The sequence below is a fragment of the Pogona vitticeps genome, chromosome 4, assembly GCF_051106095.1.
Source record: "Pogona vitticeps strain Pit_001003342236 chromosome 4, PviZW2.1, whole genome shotgun sequence".
NCBI lineage: Eukaryota > Metazoa > Chordata > Lepidosauria > Squamata > Agamidae > Pogona > Pogona vitticeps.
The window spans coordinates 39,755,805-39,780,215 of NC_135786.1; the positions used below are offsets into that span (position 1 = coordinate 39,755,805).

The 24,411-nt window shown below is 38.5% G+C and overlaps 2 protein-coding genes across 4 annotated transcripts in view; one reads left to right on the top strand and one right to left on the bottom strand.

The window, feature by feature from the left end:
* The window catches only part of LOC110072315 (mitochondrial glutamate carrier 1), a 29,894-nt gene extending 6,387 nt beyond the window's left edge, over positions 1-23,507 (top strand). For all 3 annotated transcript variants that reach the window (XM_078393344.1, XM_020780530.3, XM_072997138.2), the window contains 8 exons: positions 1,390-1,515; positions 2,774-2,829; positions 5,926-6,016; positions 7,291-7,409; positions 8,537-8,738; positions 10,761-10,915; positions 11,740-11,812; positions 12,434-23,507. In XM_078393344.1, the coding sequence (XP_078249470.1) occupies positions 1,390-1,515; positions 2,774-2,829; positions 5,926-6,016; positions 7,291-7,409; positions 8,537-8,738; positions 10,761-10,915; positions 11,740-11,812; positions 12,434-12,593 (982 nt within the window). In that variant the 3' untranslated portion in view covers positions 12,594-23,507. The remainder of the gene's footprint in view (positions 1-1,389; positions 1,516-2,773; positions 2,830-5,925; positions 6,017-7,290; positions 7,410-8,536; positions 8,739-10,760; positions 10,916-11,739; positions 11,813-12,433) is intronic.
* Positions 15,637-17,920, bottom strand: TSHB (thyroid stimulating hormone subunit beta). The gene is made up of 2 exons (XM_020780664.3): positions 17,753-17,920; positions 15,637-16,147 (listed from the first exon to the last, which is right to left on the bottom strand). The coding sequence occupies exons 1-2, from the start codon at positions 17,918-17,920 to the stop codon at positions 15,905-15,907; spliced, it is 411 nt and encodes a 136-aa protein (XP_020636323.2). The 3' UTR covers positions 15,637-15,904.
* Positions 23,508-24,411: the final 904 nt, after the last annotated feature.

The following is a 24,411-nucleotide window of genomic DNA, read 5'->3' on the forward strand; positions in this document are numbered from 1 at the left end:
CTCCCTCCCACAGGAGGCCAAGTTGGCTCTGTCTGTACTGTCCTTCCACAAGCAGGCAAATATCTTTCAGTTCAGGCAAGCTTTCCCTGAGTGACTGGTTGCCTGAATGGGGTTTTAAAATAGATTGTTGTACCTCACTGCCCTGAATGTGTTGCTTATGGGTTTTTTTTAGCATGGTATTAATTTAATGCTTTTTAGTATTTGTATACTCACCATTGTTAGCTTTGTATTTGTATACAGTACTGTACTCACCATTGTTAGCTTTAGATACCGGCTTTTAATGATGCAAGCTGCCTTGGGTCCTTTTCAAGGAGAAAGACAGAGTAAAAATATTTTGAATAAATATCCTGCCAAAGATATTGAAAGTATAGTAAGCATCAATGCAAATGTTGAGGAAAAAATTAGACAACAAATGCTGTAAAGTAAGATATATTAAAATGCATGTTTTTAATGTTTAAACCAAAATTTAAAAACATAGGCTAAAAAAATGAAGATTAGGGTAAAAGATTGGAAGCTGGAAATATTACCTGGTCGCCGACAGTATTTTAACATACGTGTTTCTGGTGATTCAAAGCTGGTTTTGTAAATGGTACAAATCTGACAGATTCGAAGTAGAAGAGACAGTTGATTAAGTATACCAGATTTTTGAAATGGGATATTATTTCAGATTTGAAATGAATGGAGGAGTTCATAGCAAAGTTCAAAACCCTGTCCTTGCAAGTTCTTAGGGTTAAATTGCACAAAAAAGAGAGATTTACAATCAAAAGGGAACCAGTTACTATGTGATGAATGAATGAACTAAAATGAGAGAGGTATCTAAGACTGGGAGCTGTATATGTAAGGTCAGCATTGTTCATATAGTATGACCAGAAGATGGAAGTGTCTCAATAAAGGTATGCATTGCCATGCAGTCAATTGGCAGGTCCTTGTAGGATGCCAATATATTACATAACTGTAACATTAACCTATCTAATTACAGTTGTCCAGTTCCCTGGACAAGAGGAAGAACTAACATGAAATAGAGTGACTCAATAGAGGAAGCCCCAGTCCACAGTCATGCACAGCAGATGGAGGAAGCTGGTAAAGCATAGGACCTTTTGGAGGTCATTAATTCATAGGGTTGCTGTAAGCTGGAAGTGGCTTGATGGCATATAAACAGGCACACAGTGTATTTCTATCCATAAGAACGAAGGATGGTTTAAAATATTTTAATTAATAAATTAAATAATACTATGAAGCTATTCTAAAAGATTAACTGTGGTGCTGAAAGGAGCAAAAACTGGCCAGACTCAAGGAATGTGCAAAGATGGTTTCCTGAATGATATACAAAAATGTTTTGAAATTCTGCTTTGTTTACCTTCAGTTGAGTTACATTTTTCTTCTGTTCAGTTTGCCTGCTAAACTCATCAATGGAGGGGCTGCGGGGATCATTGGAGTTACCTGTGTATTTCCAATTGACCTGGTTAAAACAAGGCTACAGAATCAGAGGAGTGGACAGCAAGTGTACAAAAACATGTAAGTGGTTTTTCGAAATGAATAACCCAAGCTGGTAAATGTTGTATAACCGGACATTCTCTAAAAGCCCTCTATAGAATTTGTATGCTTCCAAGGAATGTGTTTTCTGCATTTGTCTTCACTAGAGATGGGCACTAATCATGGTTCAGCAGATTGGTCCCACTGGTGTTGCATAGGTGCCCCAGATTCTGCACCATGCCTTGTCCTGTGAGTGCCCATTCAGAGGGGGAGGTGGGGCAGGGAAGCCTGTGCCACTACATCTGACGGAGTGCCCACAGAAGGGGGCAGGGCGTAGATGCCGAGGTGCCCGTGCAACACCTGTGGGCCTGATCCACCGAACCACCGAACCATGGTAAGTGCCCGTCTCTATTCTTCACCTTTGGTCCCTTCAGTGCCATAGGATTTCAACCAGATTTTCATAAGTGTAAGATTTCATAAGTGTGTATTTGAATGACTTCCCACTTTAAGTGTGTATTGGGAAAATACAGTGGTGCCTCGCTAGACGATGATAATCCATTCCACTGAAATCACTGTTTAGCGAAATCGTTGTCTACCGAAAAGCATTTCCCTATTGGAATGAATTGAAACCTGTTTAATGTGTTCCAATGGGGAAGAATCGTCGTTGTCTAGCAAAGATCGGTCATAGGAAAGCCGCTTTGCGAACCGCCGATCAGCTGTTTAAATCACTGTCTTGCGAAGCTTAGGTCCCAACAACATCCTTTTTGCGAGCATGGAGAGAGCTGTCAAAATCATCATCTAGCCAAAATTGGTTTGCGAAGCAGGGACTAAACATTGTCCAGCGAAATTCCCCCATAGGAATCACTATTTTGTAATCGCTATAGCAATCGCAAAAAGTCAATGTCTAGCGAAAAAACTATCATGTGGGGTAACTGTCTAGTGAGGCACCACTGTAGAAAATCGCAATTCCACCCTAATGGGAAAATTCTATATGATAGGTAACATTGCCTCTATGATAAACTAAACATTTCTGAACACGTGGTGGTAAAAGGCAGGTGAATATTGTATTTCTCTAAAACCAGTTTTAAGTTTTACTTTTGAACTGGAAATGATAACATTCATAATGATGTTGAACCACATGCTATGCTTCACTTGTTATAATGTATCAGTCTTTTATTTTATTTTCTATTTATAAAAAGTCAGTAGCAATGAAAAGATAGTTAGCTGATAAAATAATAACTGGTAATTTACAAGATTATATGCCACAATTCATAAACTTTGCTGTTTATGTCTTGATTAGGTTGGATTGTCTAGTCAAAACCCTACGTTCAGAAGGCTGTTTCGGCATGTACAGAGGTAAACCCTTCCCCCTCCATGTCTTATACTTGCCTGTAGTAAACCCAATAATATGATTTCATAGCATTGTTCATTGGAATGTTTCCTGTAGGGATGGGATTTTCAGAATTCAATAACTCCCAGTCCTATAATTCACCGAGAACACCCCCAGATGAATTTTAGGGACTGGAAGGCCATCAAACCAGCAGGAGACAGAGCAGCCCCCTCACCTCTATGCTGTTCCCATGCCACTTCTTCAAACCATTAGACAAGCACCCTGCTGCCCCATGGGAGTCACACAGGCTCCCTACAACCTAAAAAGATCCCTGAGGAGATGAGCTTTGTGGAAGCTGCCCCTGCCTCTGAATTATGGGTCTGGGAGTTCTTGAATTCTGAAAATCCCATGCCTATTTTCCTGTCATGAGAGGGCAGAACCAGATATTTCATCTGTAGTTTCAAATGCACTTGCTCAGTAAATATGCACAGTGTGCTATTCAAAGCTTAGATATTTTAAACAGAGGTAGCAGAATACTATGCCTGAAATCCAGTAATGTAAAGTTACATTGTATAAGTCTGATGGCATCATCAGCTGTGGCCATATTTTGGTAGTTAAATGTTTCCTATCAACACCCCTCCTATGCTCTCTTAGGATCTCTTTGGTCCTGGGGAAACATTTTGCCGCCTAGAGTGGTCGAAATGACTAGATAGGCGGGGTATAAATACAATAAATAAATAAATAAATAAATAAATAAATAAATAAATAAATAAATAAATAAATAAATAAATAAATAAATAAATAAATAAATTTTGGGCAGTGGAACAAAGGACAGGAAATCTTAGATGTCTGAAAATTGCCACCAGTCCCAGCTGCCATGCAGGATCTGTGCCTTGTGGTGCAGTGGTTAAATGGTAGTTGTGCAATCAATACTTTGCACATGACCTGAGTTCAATCCCAGGCTCACAGTCGACTCAGTTTTTCCATCCTTCCAAGTACCCACCCTGTATAATTAAAATCGTAAACCACCCAGAGAATGCTTTAAGTGCCATGTGGCAGTATACAATCAGCACACTTTAGCAGTGATTTACTGACATATCAGTCCTGCAGCCCCCAAGGGCTTACATGTGATTAAAGGAACCTTAAGGGAGCCTAGAAACTTGGGGGGGGGTGAGGGGGAGAGTGACATAGAAAACATTTAATTAGCAAAATACAGCTGTGGATTATGTGGCATAACTTTATGTTACTGAATTCAGCCATTGGCTATTTGTTCCAAACTTTTTGACATTTTTTGAAGGGTGCTGGGGCACAACTAGAAACATAGAGCATGAAAAGTTGTTTTATTTTACGTATATGCTGCATTGTCCCTAATATAGAAACCCAAGGCAGCTTACAAAATATTTAAAAACAAATGTAGCTAAAGACAGAATAAATTAATTCTGATAAACATTTTCATTGAAATCCCATTGGACAGTTGCACAAATATCATAACTTTTAGGGCCAAATTGCCATAAGTTAAGAAATCTCCACAAATCTTATTTGTTGCATCCTGGATTTTGGGACTTAATTTGTAGCAGATAAGGTCCACGGAGATATCCTAATTTATTGCAGTTTGTTTTCAAATGTTAAACTGTGTAACTGTGCAACAAGATTTCAGTCATTGGCTAAAATCCTATTGCAAGACATGTTAAAGGCAGAATGTGCATTTTCCCAGCTACCTGTCATGCACTGAAGTGCATAACTGAGTATGCAACTAGTGGTGCAATCCAGGCATGTCCACACCAACAATGGGCAGCCAGCAAGATTGTGCACAACATTTGTGCAATTTTTGGTTTATGTTGCACACTACAAAAAGAGTTCTGGCCAACATATTAAAATAACCACAGAATTCAAGCAATTCCAAAATATGTCTAGGAAAAGGAAGAAAATACAGCATCTCTGATTAAATGTCTTTTCCTCAGGCATCTTTCTTTTGCCCAAAGCTTGCCAAACTGGGAAGATCTTGTGTGCTAGCAGAACAGCAGGGATGGGGGCCAGCATTGCCTCCTTTTAAAATAAGTTACATAGCCTGGGAACAGCCACTGAAATGTTCCTCTCTTGTGTCCTTCAGAAGCGGTCCTTCAGATAGAGATTCCAGCTCAAATATAATCTTTATATACTGCCATCCCTTTGCATTATGTGAACAAGAATGCTGATTCTGTGGGAAAGATTCGTGTGATCAGGTCAGAATTATTCAGAGAAAGCAACTAGCCATGTGAGATCATTTTGAGGATAAACGATTTGCACATAATGTTGGAAGTGTGTAAAACTGAGGATGGGAATCCTCAGGTCCTGGGGTTGAATCTGCCCCTTCTGAAGGCCTCAGTCTACCTGGGGTTCTCTAGGGGGCCATTTCCAATCCCCATTTATTGATTGATTGATTGATTGATTGATTTGATTTGATTTGATTTGATTTGATTTGATTTGTATCCCGCCCATCTGATCTAATAAACCACTAATAGTACCTTCCTTTTGTGGTTTCCCAGATTTCTTGGTTTCCCAACTTTTGTACAGTTTTCCCCCTTTTAAAACACTGAAATGCGTATTCTAAGACTGATTTACTGGAAGTAAGAGCTTCATGCTAAAATATACTGATACTGTATTTTGCTGCTATGCTTTCACATTATCCATTGCAAGAATGTGATTTTTTTAAAATGTCGACATTGCATTTGCCCCTCCTGCTGAAAGAGTTTCTCTAGCCTTGATCTAAAAGTTACCTAATTTTTATTGAAATCAGTAACACAGTACTTAGGCAAGTGTGTGGAAGATTCCATTTCTCTTTATAGAAGTGATGGCTCCACAGTTGTTTCATAATAGGTTATTTGAAATTAATAGGCTACTGATAGTCAGTTGAAAATTAATGGTGAGAATCCTTGTCAAAGTAAATAATCTGACATATCTATAAATACCTGTTATGTTTTGTGCATTTTTTTTCAGTTTTATAATTATGATGTCCTCCCTCTAATCAGAAACTAAAATTTGTTGTAAGCTAAACTTCCACTGACTGGTTAAGCCATTTGTATAATATTTTAAAATGAAGAATACTCTTGGTTTCAATTAAGTATACGTTTGTTTATTTTTAGGAGCAGCTGTGAATCTTACCCTTGTAACACCGGAGAAGGCTATCAAACTAGCAGCTAATGACTATTTTAGGCACCTTCTTACCAAGGAAGGGTATGTTATTTGAGAAGTTAGAGCTAACTCATTTTAGTCTTCGAAGTGGTAGCAGTGTTAGTCTGTGCATGCATATTAGACAAGAAACAAAACAAAACATAAAAAATAGAGGAAAGAAACATTGGGACAACTTAAAGATTAACTGCTGGGTTTTAATGTGAGCTTTTTCATGGATCAAGTCCACTTCCTCAGAGTGACTGACTGTACATGCCAATCACTTGTTTGTTTGTTTGTTTGTTTGTTTGTTTGTTTGTTTGTTTGTTTGTTTGTTTGATTGATTTATATCCCGCCCATCTGGTCTGGTCGACCACTCTGTGTGGCTTACAATAAAGGTGTATATAGTCCCAAAATGAAGTGAAAATTTTTAGTCAGTAGATGCAAGTTGCAAATTGTGTGAGTTAGTGTGGTATTTCACACCTAGTAATGGCTTATGATAGTCCGTTCTATTCCTTTGAAGCTTTGTTCTGTAAAAAGTGACAATGGTTAGTTAGTAAAGTAACTTAGACTGTGGAAAATAACAGCAGATAACAACATACAGTGGACCCTCTACTTGCGGAATAAATCCGTATTGGAACGGCGGCTGCAGGTCGAAAATTCTGTAGGTCGAGTCTCCATTGACCTACAATGCACTGAAATCCGATTAATCTGTAACCGGCCGTTTTTGTTCCATTTTTGTTCCATTTTAGATTTTTTTCTGGTCTGTATGTCGATTCTCCGGCTGCAAGTTGAACCTAAATTTTGCAGCCAGAGAAGTCTATAACTCGAAAAGTCTGTAAGTCGAGCCGTCTGTAAGTCAAGGGTCCACTGTAGCTATTGTAGCATTTCCCATTTGGTAATGACCTAAAAACCCTTGACTAATATTTAAAGATTTAATTTGAGATTGCTATCCAGCATGGATATGTATTTCATTTTACGTATCTCTCTTTGGATTCTAGTTCTTTAAGGTTTTTTTTCTCCAGGACTGCAACTTTCAAATCTAAAGATTTTTGAATAATTGCAACTTTCATTTAAATAATTTATAGTGTAAGAATATTTAGAAGCCATGACTAGAATCTTCCTGGAGTTTCTTAATGCATTAGTAAGCAAAAATGAAAATCTTAATGGCTACTAACTGAAGTTTATGAATGAAGTGTTTGATTATAAAAAAATCAGCAGGGTTCTGCTCTGTGTATATTAATTCTGTATGCTCCTAATATTTGAGAAAAATTAAAAGTTACCAAATTTTTAATGACAATTTAATATGTACAATGAATATTCTGCCTTTTTAATTACAGGACTGCCCTGTCTTTGTCAAAGGAGATGATGGCAGGCTGCGGTGCTGGGATTTGCCAGGTTATTGTCACCACACCAATGGAGATGCTAAAAATCCAGCTGCAAGATGCAGGGAGGCTAGGTAAGAATGCTTGCCTTCTTTGTCCATATTTTACACTAGTTTCTGAAAACAGGTTCTGAAGTATTTGTACATAGCAAGGCTTCTCTGTAAATCTCATTCATAAATCCTAGCACATCATGAGCTAAGCAAAAAAATGTTCAGTTTGGCTTAGATTTGGGATGAGTCAATAATAAATTGATGGCTTTTAACCAGAGTGTGAGGCATATTAGTCTTGTTATCCAGTGTACATATTGCTTGGTCTGTTTGGTCAGTTAGGAAGCAAGTGAAGAAGACACACATACTTCATGCTTGAAAAGAATAACAGTATCTGAGCAACATCTGCTTAAGACAGAAAACTCTGCAAGTCAAGTTTCTGGTATCCTGTATCATCATTGTATGGACAGAGGGGCTAGAAAGTTATCCATTGTATACCTATTTATGTCAAATTTAGGAATTGTAGGCTGAGTTTAAACTGTTGTGCAAGGAACAGCAACATGGCCATAACACATTTCTCGTACTCAGTACTTCTAAATTTTTAAAGGGCAAAGGATACAAGAGTGGAAGACTTGTATTTGTCAGATACACAAATTTGTTAGATACACAAATTTGAAGCACTGTTGAAGAACACAGTGAGAGATCAGATGTCAGCCCACACAGCAGCTTCTAATGCGGAGGGTAGAAATTGTTTGCATCAGAATAATGTCCTCTTCAGATGCCCCTTTCCCTTGGCCATTCCCAGCTATCTGTATGTTACACAGAACTAGAAAAGGGAGCTTGTGCTCCATTTGTTGGCTTCTCCAAAGGTTTCCTAGCCTCATTCAACACTTTTCCTAATCACAAGGAAGTCTGTGGTCATAGATGTTTGTGCTCACATCTTCAATTCATCCCTTCAACTGGTAGAAAGTAAGAGGAAGTATTGCCCTGCTCTCCTGGTCTGTGTGGTTGTAACCTACGGTGCCAACATAGGCTATATGTTTCATGAACAAGGTAAGCTTATGATGAGAAGCTAGTTGGAGGAAATTTCAGCAATCCTATCTTGAAGTAGTAGTATGATTTTTTTTGCATATATGATATACTGAGGGATAAGAAAGAGTGAAATCAGAATTTTTAGAATATTAATTGCATTGTATTTTCTATACTCATTTCAGCATCTCCACAGCTGAAGAGCAAAATTCTGTGTTCACCTTCTGGATGCAAGCTTGTAGCTGTCACCCCTGTTCTAACTAGAGCATACAATGTGGGGCCTCAGACCTTTCCAGAGAGAGTATCTGCCACCAAGATAGCCGCTGAGCTTCTGCGTACCCAGGGCATTAGGGGGCTTTACAAAGGTCTCGGAGCTACCTTGCTGAGGTAAAAAAAAAAATGCACCTTTCTTCCTTATTTATTTGCAGAGCACAGAGTCTGTTAAAGGGGAAAGACACAGGGGACAATTGCCCTGGGTCCAACATGTTGGTTTTACACATGGAGAGGATTGCATTAATAATTAGCATAGTGTTGCTAATTGTTACATTGTTGCCAACTCTTGTTCAGAAGCTCAGAAACCTAACGGGAGAAAAATTATTTATTTATTTATTCGACTTGTATTTTCATGACAACCTGAGCAAAATTGTTGCAGACATAGGTAGTGCTAATAGTAGCAACCTAGCCTCAGCTCAATCAGTCAGGATATTTTTTGTATTATGATATTTGTATATCTTTTTTCCTTCCCCTGAAGAACCCAAGACAGGGATATTCTTGGCAAAATTATGGTACACTGGAAGGGGATGCAGAAGCTTTAATGAGAGCTTACCCAAATGATCTATACATTTCTTTGTCCTCCAAACTCAAGCACTTTATTCATTTCTTTGATATTTTGGAGCATTGGTTCCTAAACGTGGTGTCTTGAGTCCCCAGCTCTTGTTTCCACTCCACCCCATCATGTCTGTGCCCTTTCAACCACCCTTTCTTAACTCGTCCAAACCTGAATGCCTTCACACCCAGAATACATTTATCACTCCCCCATGGGAGTGGCTTGCACACTTCCTAAATTAAGGAAGATTAAATTTGGGAGGCATTTATTTGAAGAAACAGGTGGCTCTGGAGAGAGTTTGGCCTTTGGTGGGAGGCATGCAGTTTCCTCCAGGGAAACAGGTAGTGTGTGCAAGAGACAAAGAAAATAATAGGTGGGCAGGGCCTATTCTTTGTCTTGAGAAGATGACAATATAGAGGAGGGTTGTCTTTTTTCTTCTTCCTCCCTTCTGTCTCTTTCCCTTTCTATCCCACGCAGTTGGTCATGTCTTCTGAAGGCTCCCTCCCTCCCCATGGAAGTACATTACATCCCAAACAGCGGGAGCAGATGAGGCTAGACCTCTTTTCTATTCAGTTTATTTGCTACAGTTGGGTGACCAGCTCATAAAACCTATTATATGGCTAAAATTTTAAAAATTCAATTTAAAAAGTGTTCAACAATTAATTGTGCATTAGTTATAATATATGAGGAGAATCAGTTACAGCATTTTTATAGCTATCCTTTGAACCATTGGATCGTGTAGGCCGCATTGGTTTGGACAGGGTCTTTGCGGTACAGGGAATCCTTCCTACATATTTGTAAATATTTCATCCCTTCATTTGGGAGGACTCAGAGAGCTTAAGTTGCTCTTCCATGTACACTTAAATGGGAGTAAGCCTGCAGTATTGTTCATGAAAGAAGCCCTTTACCTGTTCGTCTTCTTTCCCCTGTTGTCCCAGAATTAGAGCTTGAGGAATTCCCAGAATTCCCTAGCCAGCACAACCAGTGACAGAGATTGTAAGTCCCGGAAACCTCTATCTAGCATGACCTGTATAATAGGCACAACAGCAGCTGAGGGAGGATGGGATGGCAGTGCAGCACCTGAAGCTAGACAAGCAGGAAGATGTCACACACATCACCTAAAAATTATGAGGTGCCATTGTATGACTCCTTTTTTAAATCATACTCTGCTGGGATCTCCCAAGGGACTTGTGTGTTCAGCTTAGGCCTTAAGACAGACCCAATAACAGCACCCAGTGCTTATACCTTTGGATAATTTCTTCTCTGAATATGCTGACACACAAAGTAGGGAAACAAGAAGAGAAACATTTTGGATGCAGTTTGTCATTGTGTGTAATTTGTTTGTTTGTTTGTTATTGTAGCATATGATGCATAGTTTTTTTTAAAAAAGTATTATATGTGTACTTTTTTTCCCACCTGAGGGGGAAAAATGACACCGAAACAAGTTGTGATGAGGAGGTGATGAGGAAGCGTCTCAAGTGGACATTTATTTTGACCTGGGCCTCTTGGTGACTTTAAAAAAAGCTCTTGCAGAGCAGTTTTCCATGTCACCTTTTGAATGTGGAATAATTATTGTCTTCTAGGGATGTTCCATTCTCCATTATCTACTTCCCGCTATTTGCCCATTTGAATAGAGCAGAACAGGATTTCACAGAGGAGAGAGCCTCTTTCTGTCGTTCTTTTCTTGCTGGTTGCATCGCTGGCTCAGTGGCAGCTGTGTCTGTCAGTCCTTGTGATGGTAAGAAGAGTTTTATTTCCATCTATTTCCCTCTTCCATTTTAGTGAAGCAGAGTAGCTGTAACTAAGTGATAAAGCTCATGCTGTGCATTGCAGAAGAATGCAGGTTCAACCCTGAACCCTTCCAGGCAAAGCTAGGAAAGAATATTGTCTAAAACCCTTGAGGGTTTGTGTGAATTATACAGCTGGATGGTCTGGCTCAATGGCCAAAATCTGTTGAGTGACTTACTCCTGCATAAGTGTGATGACATCATGGGCAGGGGGAGATTGCCAGTAATTAAATAGTTCCTACTTCAATCCTGAAACTCCCCCAGAATGTTCTTGCATTTTTTTTCTCATTGTGGGCTAGTCAGGCAAACTGGGATAGAAGCAGGAACGCTTTAATTGCTAGCAATTTCCCTCTGCCATTGATATAATTACCATTGCACAGGCATAATATACTCAATAGGATTTTGGCCAGTACAAGACAGTTTACTACATAGCAACGTCTGTTTGTTTCAAATTTCCAGGTGTGCAACAGTGCATTACCACCTTGAATCCCTTTTGGAGAGAGAGGTAGAAGAGAAATAAAAGAGGTCATAAATTCAATTTTACAATAGTTCATGTCGGCCCTTCGGTGCTCACAAGGGAACTGGGAAAAGGAATTCATAATGGATTTTTTGAAACAATTTTTGTTTGGGGCTTTCTATGTGAAGAAATTTATTTCTTCCTGGATGCCTCCATGATTCATAAGAACGAAGGAAATTGCAGTGTGCTGTAGACCCATGTTGTGAGGTTTGTTTACATTCATTTTCAGAACTCTCAATTAATGCTTTTGTTTTTCAGTAATAAAGACACGACTTCAGTCGATGGGCAAGGGAAGAAACGAGAACTATAATGGAATCACTGATTGTGCAAGGTAAAAAAAAAGCCTACAGAGTATTGTGTGTTGTTTAACTGCTCAGCATAACCATAAGCAGAACTTCATAGTGTTGCACAGTGTATTAAATGTGGAAGCTGTTTGTGAAGACATTTAAACATACACACACCGCAAAGATCTGTCTAGACAGGTGGCAGATAGCTGTGAATTATAGTAAAATCATGAGGAGTTAAAGACTTCGATTACATAGTATGAAATCTGAAAGCCACTTTTCATTTATTAAACCCACAACATGTGTGAAGTCACCATGCAGTTATGTCAGAGCATGTAGAATGCACCAAATCAACCAGTCTGAACCGTGGTTTGTAGTTTCTGGTTTACACCCACTGTCTAGAATGCTGCTGTGCAGAAACTGTTTTCAGGAGCTTCCAGATAGGAGAGATTAACATTGAAACTTACTATGAACTTATCAGAATCATACTGTAAGGCCTAACTAAATGAAATGAATTATAGCTGCAGGAGGGAATTATGCAGGCTCTCAGCGAGGGCTAGCATGTGTGTTAATATTTGAGATATAGACACAGTGGTGGTGAAATTATTTTAAGTAATCCATTGAATAATCGTGTAACTAAATAGTTCCTGGGGTTTCCTCTCTTTCAGGCAGGTTTGGTTACAGGAGGGTCCCTCCGCCTTTTTGAAGGGGGCTGGCTGCAGAGCACTAGTGGTTGCACCGCTCTTTGGCATAGCCCAAGGTGTTTACTTTATTGGACTTGGAGAATTTCTTATAGAACTATGGCAGTACGGAAGACTTTCCCCATAGATTTTCGTCTCGTTCACCGGACGTCCTGAAACAGATCTACAAGAATCACCAGTCAAGATACAAGAATACAATGGCAGCTCATTTGACTTACTGTTGTTTCTTGGAAGAACTTGAACTAAAGCCAGGACCACTATGCCCCTTTCATTGTTACCAGACTATGTGCTTAGGCTAGTCAGTTTTCCATTGGTGGCATATATGTTCTTCTTTGTGACTTTCATACTCAAAAGTTGTGACACTAGAGTGGTAGGACAAATATTTGTAAGTGTAAAAGAGAGAAGTGTCTTCTAGATTTGGAAATTGAGAGACTGAAGCCTCTGAGAATGAAATGGCAGTGGCTCAGTTTATTTTATTTTATTTTATTTCATTTTGTTTCATTTTATTTCTGAGTGGAGCAAGACAAGATGTGCTAACCAAATATTGGTGGGGCCAAATCTTTTGTAATCGTTGGAAAACAAATTTGGCAGTTGTACTTGGGTTTCTCAGATGCTGGTGATTCACTGCTCTTGCAGTATTTTCAGCTAGAATAAAGTGACATTCAAGTACAATCTTTTGTACCGTTATCTCACTTACTGAAAGTAAATTGGGGAACAAAGATGTGTGACTTTTTCTACACCTGTATTTATGACTTTTCGTAGAGTAAAAAAATTGGTTCCTGTGGTAACTGTTCAAATAGAAAACAGCATAAGAGAACTCAATCATTGTGTGCAACATAAATTCGGTAACCATACTTGCATTTTGCACAGAGAAAGTTATTCGATAGTTACCTACACAAAGGTTCTTAAAAATGGTGTGCAGGACCTATGTTGGAAGCTAAGGAATGTGTCTGATTATTAATAATATACAGTATATTCTTGAACCATACTGCTATGCAGTTGTGTGTGTGTGGTGTTTAGCAAGCTGTTCTACTGAAACTAAATTACTTTTATTGTTCATAATGAACTAGAGAATTTCTGTACCCAGTAATCTCATCTGAGAGACTGTCATCCAAGAAGCGTATGGGCTTGACCTTTATTAAGAAACTATATGCCACTCTCTAAATGTACCAGTAATTCATATATGCAGTTCGGGAGTTATCCCTGGCAGAATAAAAAAGTTTTGACTAGTATAATGATGACCATCTGTATGTTGTGTCTTTCCTGTGCCTTTTCTGAGGTATTATCTGCTATGCATCTTGTTATTGAACTGAATTTAGGATGGGGCTGCTTCTTCAGTCTCTGCTAAATCTTTTTACGCTTCCATCCCCTTCTGTTGTGAAAGTGCATTGGCATTAGCATTGCTAACTTGAACAAGCCCATGTTAAAACTTCAAGCTTTTGAACATTTCCCAGGACTGAGATCAAGCATGTGAAATTCTGTAAGCAAGAGGAAATAAACTAAAGCCAACAAGAAGTTTTTTTTCACTTTGTTTACTTGCTAACGCAAAAAGCTATGGAAAAGTCAAGTCAAATTAGTGACATGGCTCTTGTCTGTAAAACATGAGTGTCTACAGGAATGTCTCATGGGAAACTGTTCTGATCAACAAAGATAAGCATTTCTCTTTGGAAAGATATTAACACCACCCCCTGAGCTAATTCCTGGCACAGTTACAGCAAAGTCACACTACATTTTTCAAGAACAAGGCAGAAATAGGTTCTGTGAAAAAGGTATATTTTACAGAACCTCTCAATATCCCAGTAAGTAAGAACACTGGAGACCCTTGACATTAAGCTCAGCTTGGAGGGACTGTTTGAATATACTAGAGTTTGTTGGATTGTTCTGATAGCTTAGGAAAGCAACCCTCTCTGGTCAGGAGGAGTGGAGGGAGGCAGCCCACATCAGAATGTTCAACACATCCCAAGCCTGACTGGTTTATAGTAGTTAGAATGGAAGGGGTGGTGATTTTAGAGCAATCACTTTCCCATTTACTGAAACAAATTGAAGGGACAATCACATCATCTGCAATAATTATGGGCTGTATCAATAGAAAGAGGGCTTACCACCATGCAAATCAGCCCACTTGTGGCCCTCATTGTTCATGAGACACTGGTTCAACGTCAGCTGCTATGCTGCAGAGGTTTGGACCCACTGTACATTTCCCAGAAGCTTAAGACCACACCGTAATGCTTACAAACCAGCACAACTGGTCAGTAAATGCTTATTGGCATACTAGTTTTTGTTCCAAATTAATGCTTGGTGCAGCAACAGCAAATGTCTTGTTCCAAAATAAAAGGCTTGTGCCATATTGAGATGGAGTAATTTATTGCAGCAGGAATCTTCAAAAAGCTGCACTTGGTGACATATTTGCCCACAAATGCTCGTAATATAATACAAGTAGCTTCTCAGTGTCATGTGATGTCTTGGTTTCCATAGTTACTGCTATCTGATGTGGTGTTGACCGTTTCTAAGCAAGGATAATTTAGACAAATGGGGATATCTGCTGGGATAAAAACATGAATGTGGAGAAAACCAAACCATCCAACATTGATATGAATGCTCATTATGTCCTACTATGTGTACGGAGGAAGATTTGTTGGAGGAGAGAGAATGTACAATTGATGTTGCATGATTTTGGTCAAAAATTATTAATTCTCGATAAATATCTAATCAATCATATATTGCTGTATTTTATATGTACCCTTTGTTTTAAGTTTTTTAAGGTTTTATAAGTGAATAATAATGCAATCCTTCTGTATATTGCAAAATAAATAAAGCAAATAAAAGTATTACAACTTTTAATATTTGATTCTATATCTATGTAAAGTGGCCGACATAGTAATGCTGGTCCTTGGTTCTCTTTCCTCAAGCTAGCCGGGCAAGAATAGAAAAGATAGATTTCTCTACTTGGCTCCTTCACCTCTTAGGAAGGAGAATGAATCTGGGGGGAAATGCAGATTGTTTGAGAAATTTCACACTATACTAGTATTAGTGTTTCACTCTTCTCTGAAAACATATACTATAGTTGTAGGCATACTTGCAGGACTGTGACACTGCTATATTTTGGTATAACTTATTTCTTGTGTCTGTGAGTCCTAAGTAAAAAAGGGGAGAGGGCGTCCAGCAGCCAATTTTGTTTCCTTTTTTTTTCATTTCAAAATAATGTGACAGAAGAAAAACTGAGTGTGCTACCCATTCTATTTATTCTTGGCTGCAGCTAGTTTGCTATGTGTCAAGAAGGATGTATGTATGTATGTATGTATGTATGTATGTATGTATGTATGTATGTATGTATGTATGTATGTATGTATGTATGTATGTATGTATGTATGTATGTATGTATGTATGTATGTATGTATGTATGTATGTATGCGATGTGCAAGATGAACTGCCAGTACCTCATGGATTATGTAGTTTCTGGGGTGTGTTGCAATAACCAGTGCGGCTTGCCTCTTGTATGCAGTCACTATAATCGGTGTTGCATTTCCCACACTTGCAGCTCAGTGCCACAGGGTAAGAGTAATAAGAGGCAGCGTGATGCTGGCAGCCAGGGATCACCACGGTCCTGTACATCATATCCTTGTATGTGCACACTTCCTGGGACAAGGCACTCCGGGGCAGCAGCTTCTTACCATTACTGTCCTGTAAGGGAAAGCCAACGGTTATTCCATATCCTTGAACACTTTTTTTTAACCCTCTGTTCAGAGAACAGTCTGTCCTTCCTTTTACTTCATCATTTCTCCTCTCGCTCTTGGCACCCTTGGACCGTACAAATCCATGGTAACTACTGTATAGTTGAAGCAACTCACTTTTTAAAAATTTATCTCAATAAAACTGCATTTCGTGTTCTTTCTTCACTGCATAATCTGTTTCACTGAACCTTGTTATCTCACTACCCTCCCTTTTAGTCGGGTATAGGTCCAAAAGGAACCCTTGACCATTATCTTGTTTTCAGATCTGATCCATTGTTATGTTTCTGACTTTCCCCTCTTCATTGCTTCTCAGCTCACTTTCTACAGCATTCTTTTTTTCTCAGCTCATCTACTTCTTACCCTCATCTCTCCTTACTCTGTTGTTGGGTTTGTTATTTCTGATTCCTAGTTTGAGCCCATTTCTCAACCATTCACTGCCTGTGCTCAGGCGATCACTTCCGAAACCCAAAAGTGACAAAGGAGGAAAAGACACCTGGCTTCCTCTGAACTTCTCTCCCTTAGGGATATCCATAGAATTACAGAACCATAGAACTGGAAAGGATCCCAATTCTAAACTGGAAAAATTCACATATTATTTCTCTCACAAAATCAATCTTAATACAGGATGAGTTGCTTAACAATTACTGTATATATAATTAAAGGGTAAGAGCCAGCCATAGTGTGGGGCAGGTCGGTCACATCTTTATATTTTGTAGTATAGTCACCATCACCTCCTTAACATACATAATCCCATAGAGTAGTGCTAATTCATTAAAATTGAATAAAAATTGATTCAGCTCTATTCTAGTCAATTTAATGGGGGGGGGGAATAAAAGAGACTGGGAGTGCACACTGACAGTGGAAACTGATTTTTTAAAAGATCAAGAAAATGTCCTTAACATAACTGTTGTGGTGGAACAGTAATGAAATTTTCTAGACCACTTGCAACTGTCTAAAAAATTATCAACTGTTCACATAATGTTTATCTCCATAACTTTCATGTTCCTTTCACATTCAATATAAGCCTTATGTCCTGTCCAGTTGCAGCATTTCATTCATGTCCTTTTTTGTCTAATCATCCTCTGTTTTCTTTATATTACAAAACTTGAGCTACTTCTTAAATTTCACAGTTTCTCAAACTTACTTCCTTTCACTCTTCTGCTGTAATTTCATTATTGGAGTTTTCCTTCCTTTAGATATATCCACTGTTTCTTTATTAATACCTTTTTCAAACTTTTTCTGAAGTTCACATAAATGATTTCTCATAGGCTTGGCTTTTTTCTACTCAGCCTCCTGCATCTTCTATAACTTAGTTTGTGCATCTGTGCAAAAAGGGACTATCTATGTTATGATTATATCTCTGCTCAGTTTCTTAGGTGCTGTAGTGTCCCCTTTGGAGTAAACCGTCCTGCTGACTATGACTTCGTATTATTCTCCCTTGTGTCACTTTCATGATATTTCTTTCTATTATAATTCGCTAAAGAGAAGGATCCCAGGCAAAGGATGGTGAAGTGATATTAAAAAGGACTCAAAAAAGCACATTGTAAGAATATACCCGGGTCATGCAGAATCCTTCGCAGATGGTCGTGTTGATGGCCAGACAGTAGGCACATTCTCTTTTTTCCACGTGGATGACATACTCAACAGGGATGCAAAGAGACATACTCTGACCCAAAGTCAAGGCAAAGACCAAGGGGAGAAGGATGAAAAGGGCAGGATTCATGCTGCATACAAAAGCAAAGCAAAGTTCTTTTAGATACAGAATGTGGAAGCAAGTGACTTATTAAGAAAAAGAAAGGAATCTGGTTCACTCCTCAAATTACATAACAGCAATCTTTCGGTCTCCAAGCTGTTCACTATTTGGATTCCAGATCATACTGTATCTGTCTACTAAAATATTTTATTTGCCACACTAAAAAAAAATCAGGCCACACTGCCTTCCAAAAGACAACAAGGTCCCAAAATGCAATTGCAGTTTACATACAGATGCACACACTTCACTCTCAGCAACAGCTAAAGATTTTTAAAATCGCAAATGAAGAAATATGTGTGTCTTTCACACACACACTTTTTTAAAAACCAGCAATGATAAGGCCATATATAACAGCATTTTATGCTGAGACTGAAATGTTTTATTTAGCAGATGTTTTAATGCTCTGCCTCATTCACTCACTTCTTTCTGCTGCTGACTTGTCCCCATTGAAAAGACTCAAGCTGTCTCACACATAGTTAAAACAAATGGAATTAAAAATAAAATAAACAATTAAAAACATTGTAACATAGTAATATTAAAACACCCACGTAAAACAATGTGAAACGTAAAAAACATTCAGAAGGTATTGAAAAGACAGCTGAAGAAAGTCCGATCTCTAATATCCCTCTTCTCATTGGTGGGCCAGAGAGTAGATCCCAAGACACACATCTCAACGCTAAATTGAAAAAAGACACTACTTTAAGGGCTCTTCCATGGGAGATGGGGCAACCTTGTTTTCCACGGCTCCAAACCAAAGGACCTGAAACAATGGGTTCAAATTACTCCCCCAAGTGTTTCTGATGGCAGAATGGATTACTTTGGAAGATGATAGACTTTCCTTCTCCAAGGACTTTTAAACAGAGCTTTGATTACCATCTATTGGGTTATTTAAAGATACATTTCCAGCATTGTCAGGAATCGGATTAGATAATCTTTGGGATTTTTTCCATCTCTACAGTCCTACAAATCTTTCTGGGGGAAATCCAGGAGAAGCCCATCTGTGTTTCCCCCCTTTTTCCTTTTGACACATGTTGATCTTATACCCTCCTTCAGCTGCAGAGAGGCTGGATATAAGGTCCTGTTATCAGGACTACTTTCTATTCTATTCTTGATCTCATGTGTATGAAATTGCATACATAGCAATCAGCAGTAATGAAAGAGCACATCTGATTCCCAAATTCCAGCTACTCAAAATGCTTTCTATGTTATGCTTATTGTATCATAATAGGCTTTCTTAAATGGTGGAACAAAGGAGCAGCAGCAGGATTTTAATGCTTTCTTTATACTCAACAGAGAAGCCAACATATTCATTGATTGGATCAATGAATTATAGAGTTGGACATGATCTTTAAGGTCATTTAGTCCAACCTGCTAATCAATGAAAAGTTGTATTATTTACAGACAGATATCTGTCCAGTGTCTACTTAAAAGACACCAGTCAAGGAGGACCCAATAACTCCCATTACAACCAGTTCCACTACAGTATAAAATAACTCTAATTGTTAGGAATCTTATTCTGGTGTTTGCAAGGAAGCAGATTTCAACTCATTTCCATCATCTAGTTCTAGTCCTAGTCCTATTCTGTTTTCTATAGCCAAATGATGCATGACAGCTCTCCAGATATTTTAGCCAAGTATTGTGTCTTCCCTTCCTGATAAACATAATGTGCTCCTTTGCTATTTCTTGCTCTTTCATATGTTTCAACAGACAGGATTAGCAGACCTCTTACCCATCTTGGTTGTCTTCTAGATATATTCCAGTTTGTCAATATACTTCTCAAAATGTGCCAACCAGAACTGTTCACCATTAACACAATTAACTTACACCTAACATGACTAGCTATTCCTCTCAGCTTCATACATTTGCAAAAAACATCCCTGGTGAAACTTAATACTCATGCTCTAGTATACCCATTACTTCAGAAACGGTAACTCCTGCTAAGAATGGCAGATTGAATTCTGGCAAATGAACCCAACCATAGAGCATGAACAACATGATGAAAAAACTTGCTGAAGCCCTCTCCTAACAGAGAGGTTGGTCATGGGGAAAGAATTCTTACTAATTCTAATGTAGAATTTAGATGATTAATGCTTACAAATATGCAATGATCCTATTCTGCATTCACACAAATACAAAGAAACTGGGACAATGAGTTACCCACCTATCAGCGCTGAAGACTGACCAACCTCTTGGCAGCTGGCTCTTCACACAGGAATCTGATTCTGCATTGAGTTTGTTGCCAAGTGCAAGCTCAGGGTGCATTTTATATGCTCCTAGTTAATTCCTGGTTGATCTACTTGTTTATATAATTCTATTAATTGCTGTTCCTAATCTCACTAATATCTATTAAAGATTCGTACTTGGCCACGAAGGAAATCTGATTGGAATAAGCGGAACTATAATATTTCTGCCTAGCAGCCAGATGCAATGTTAATTAAGTTGACGTTCATTCTTAATGAGATGAAAACACGTATATAAGAATTGAAGAAAACTTTGGTGACACTAATATTTTTCAGGAAAGACATGACATGGTATACAAGTGGGTGCAATTTGTATAGGATGCCTCCAGGCTGGAGTTGTTAGAAGAAATATTTAGAATTTTTTTGAATGGTCAGTAAGGGAGAACAAAATCATGAATGTGAAAATGTTGTACATATGGCAAAATGGTAGGCAGGATTATGTGCTACCCAATCATAGTGACCAGAACTGAAAAACTGTAACAAAAGTAATTGCTGGTTTAGTGAAATAATGAGTGAGGTGAAATCTCAATAACTGAGAAAGTAGAGTGATATTTTGGTGTCAGTGTACCCATATGGATAAGGAGAAACATTAGATGCAGGTATTTAAGAACACTGGGAAGCTATTTTGTATTACACGTTATTAGTCTGTGGAACTCCTTGCTACAGGATGTGGTGATGGCATCTGGTCTAGATGCCTTTAAAGAGGATTGGACAGATTTCTGGAGGAAAAGTCCATCACAGGTTGCAAGCCATGATGGGGATGTTTAATCTCCAGGTTTTAAAGCAAGGTACCTCCAAATGCCAGCTGTAGGGGAGTGGTATCAGGGGACAGGTATCTAGTTGTCTCACTCTCAGAGGGGGGCCACTGTGAGATACAGAAAGCTGGACTAGTTGGGCCCTCAGCCTGATCCAGCAGGGCTCTTCTTATGTTCCTATAGACTATTGGCCTGTCCAATCTTCTTTTCCTATCTGGAGTCATTTATAGACAGGCCCTGCATTTTAATGTCTATGTCCATGACAGTAAGAGCAATATCTTCTACTAGTTGATAAAGTGTCAAAGTGTAAGAAATATCAGGAACATACCTCCCCAGTTTAAGATTTCTATATTTTTAATCAGACGTCTGGAAGAGAAACTTGTAAAGCACTCAAGACTCCAAACAAAGTTGGCATTACATTGGATTACAGTGGACCCTCGACTTACAGACGGCTCCATTTACAGACTTTTCGAGTTACAGATTTCTCTGGCCACAAAATTTAGGTTCAACTTGCAGCTGGAGAATCGACCTACAGACGGGACAAAAACCCAAAATGGAACAAAAACGGCCGGTTACAGATTAATCAGTTTTCAATGCATTGTAGGTCAATGGAGACTCGACCTATAAACTTTTCAACTTGCAGCCACCGTTCCAATATGGATTAATTCCTTAAGTCGAGGGTCTACTGTATAACTACATCAAACATTCTTAGAATAAAATCTTCTGCCTTCTTCCAGATCTTTTCTCAATTTTCTTTTTGAAGAAATCTGTTCATTCAGTGAGAGCCAGTTTTAAGTATGAATCATTCATCTTTAACCTTTCTAAGCCAAAACAAGCTGCACAATGACATCAACGATTTACACTTTCATGAAATGGAAGCTGTCACTACCGTATTGCCATCGGATAAGTAAATCCAAGAAACTGAAATCATAGGGCACTGGATGTGCCTCAGCGATAAGTAATGGTCCAAAAGAGGGGGGAAATGGTTATTTTAAAAGAACAACAAGATTATGATGTCACAAATGGTGGACAAAGAGGAAATTATGAGGAAAATAGTCTTTAAAGGGAATTATATCTAGCCACCATAAGTCAGAATTGACTTGCTGATCCATGATGATGATGGTGATTAGTATACCTATATTTATTGACAGGGAGACCATCCAGCATGTTTTACTAGCAGATGCAAAGATGGCAGGGGGGGTAAGGCTCATGTACTTTTAACAGTTCTTTAGACATGTAGGAATTTTGACAGGTATCTGCCATCCTACAGGAGTAACAAAAACAATGTTTAATAAAATCCTTTGAATTTCTAAGACTAAGTTTATAAAACAACCCCAATAAAAACTATTGGAGGTGTCTTTTTAGTTCTAATCTCTCCTAGCTAATTTAAATTATCCCTTGCTGCCAGATTTAGCTACATTATTACATTGGCAAATCAGAACTTGCTAAACTTTGTTGTCTTTTTTTAAAGTAAAGCTTTATTGACATAGGATTTCATTTATAATATCAAAGTACTAAATATGTTTCTTCACTCTATAAAAGAAATGTGAGTTTCTGGATGGTTACAGGATAGGATCTTTATTCAATAATCCACTAATAGACCAGTGGACTAGCTTGGAAAGGGGTAGCCATGTTAGTCTGTGCAAGCATGATAAGTAAGAACAGAAATTGAAATTAATTAAAATTAAAGAACAAGTAAAAAAAAGACAAAAACATGGTGGCACCTTAAAGATTTACTTTTATATTTTTTTAATGTGAGCTTTCATGGATAAAGCAGGTTGCGTATCTGTAATTATAGTTCTTCACGTGGTTATCTGTGCAATAGCTAGCCTTGAGTTTTTGGCAGAGGTCTCATCCCTGCTCTTCACATAAATGCCAAATGGAGAATGGGTCCCACTTTCTTCCTCCATTACATTTCAGATTATCAAAACATAGGCATCACACCGCCTACAGTGGGGGGCAAAATGTGTTCTTCAATTGCTCAAATGAATTCATGAAGAACTGCAGCCATAGGTTAGCAGTCTTCATGGTCCATGTCTTTCAAGTTTCTGCTATATGGGACGGTTTACCAATGGAGGCAGGCAAGTTTTAAGAAATCAAAGATCCAAGCACAGCCTTCCAAAGCAGTGGTTCTTAACCTTTTTGAAAGAAAGGCCCCCTTGAGCTATTGAGGAAGTTATCATCGCCCCCCTCTTATTTCTTATTATATCTTATTTATTTATTTATTTATTTATTTGTTTGTTTGTTTGTTTGTTTGTTTGTTTGTTTGTTTGTTTGTTTATTTATTTAAGACACTTAAATCCAATGACCCCTGAAAACAAAATTCAATTCCAAGAAAATGAAATGCCCCCCAAAAGTAACATTTAATGATTTAGTTGCAAGCGAATTTTAAGACTCAAAAAGAAATTTAAAAAGGGCATAAAATGCAGGAACTAAAAATTTCAAGACAAAAACTTTGAAACTAAATTAAGATAGGAGGAAAATATATATTCATGCACATTGTAAAAAGGCTGCAGCCATCTTCACAGGTTTGGCTTGCTCCAGCGCCCCCTACCGCCCCCCTTCTGCTCCAGCGCCCCCACACCGCCCCTTTTCGTTCTACCGCCCCCCTGAAAAATGAAATCGCCCCCTGGGGGGCATTATCGCCCAGGTTAAGAACCACTGTTCCAAAGGAAGCATCTGTTCTGCCTCTGACAACAAACTTGTGATGTCAGGAAAATTCAGATTAAATTAGTGCACACCCCAGTCCTTAAGGCAGAACAAATTCTGCATCTGAGAGACCCTTTCAAAGCACGGTGAGAGTGCATAGAATTGTATCAACAAAGAAAGTTAAAATCAATGCTAAGAGCTGAGGAGTAAGTGGAGTAATTAAGAGGCTCTGGGAAACTATTGTCAGTACATGGTAGATAATGGTTGGCATGTTCCTTGTGTAATTTCTTAGTGCACAGTGAAAGAAAACTGAATTATCAACCCAAACAGTGAGTGTCAAAAATTGTTTCCAGATACATAAACAAACCTTATGTTTTCAGAAACAAAGGTCCAGCACAATAGCTATGGGGTATTCGTGAGCATCAACCACTACTTCCACTGAAAGCTCAGGGAGCCCCTTATCTTCTTCAGACACTTGGGACAAGTTTTTGATTTTCTGGGAAAAGATCCTTGGTGCCAAATAAGCCATGTCACCATCCTGATATTGAAGAGGTTTCGTTGCAAACTGACAAAACTAGCAGCTGGAACTCTCTCCCATAGGAAGCCAGATTAGGCCCATCTTTGTTGTCCTTCCACAAGCAGGCAAAGGAAGGAAGGCTTTTCCTTACTGACTGACTATCTGAGAAGGTTTTTTTTTAATGAGATTGTTTGTGCCTTTGCTGCTTTTAAATGTGTTGCTTTAAATGTATTTTAGTACAGTGGTGCCCCGCTTGACACTTACCCCGCATGACATCGAAATCGCTTTACAATGAGTTTT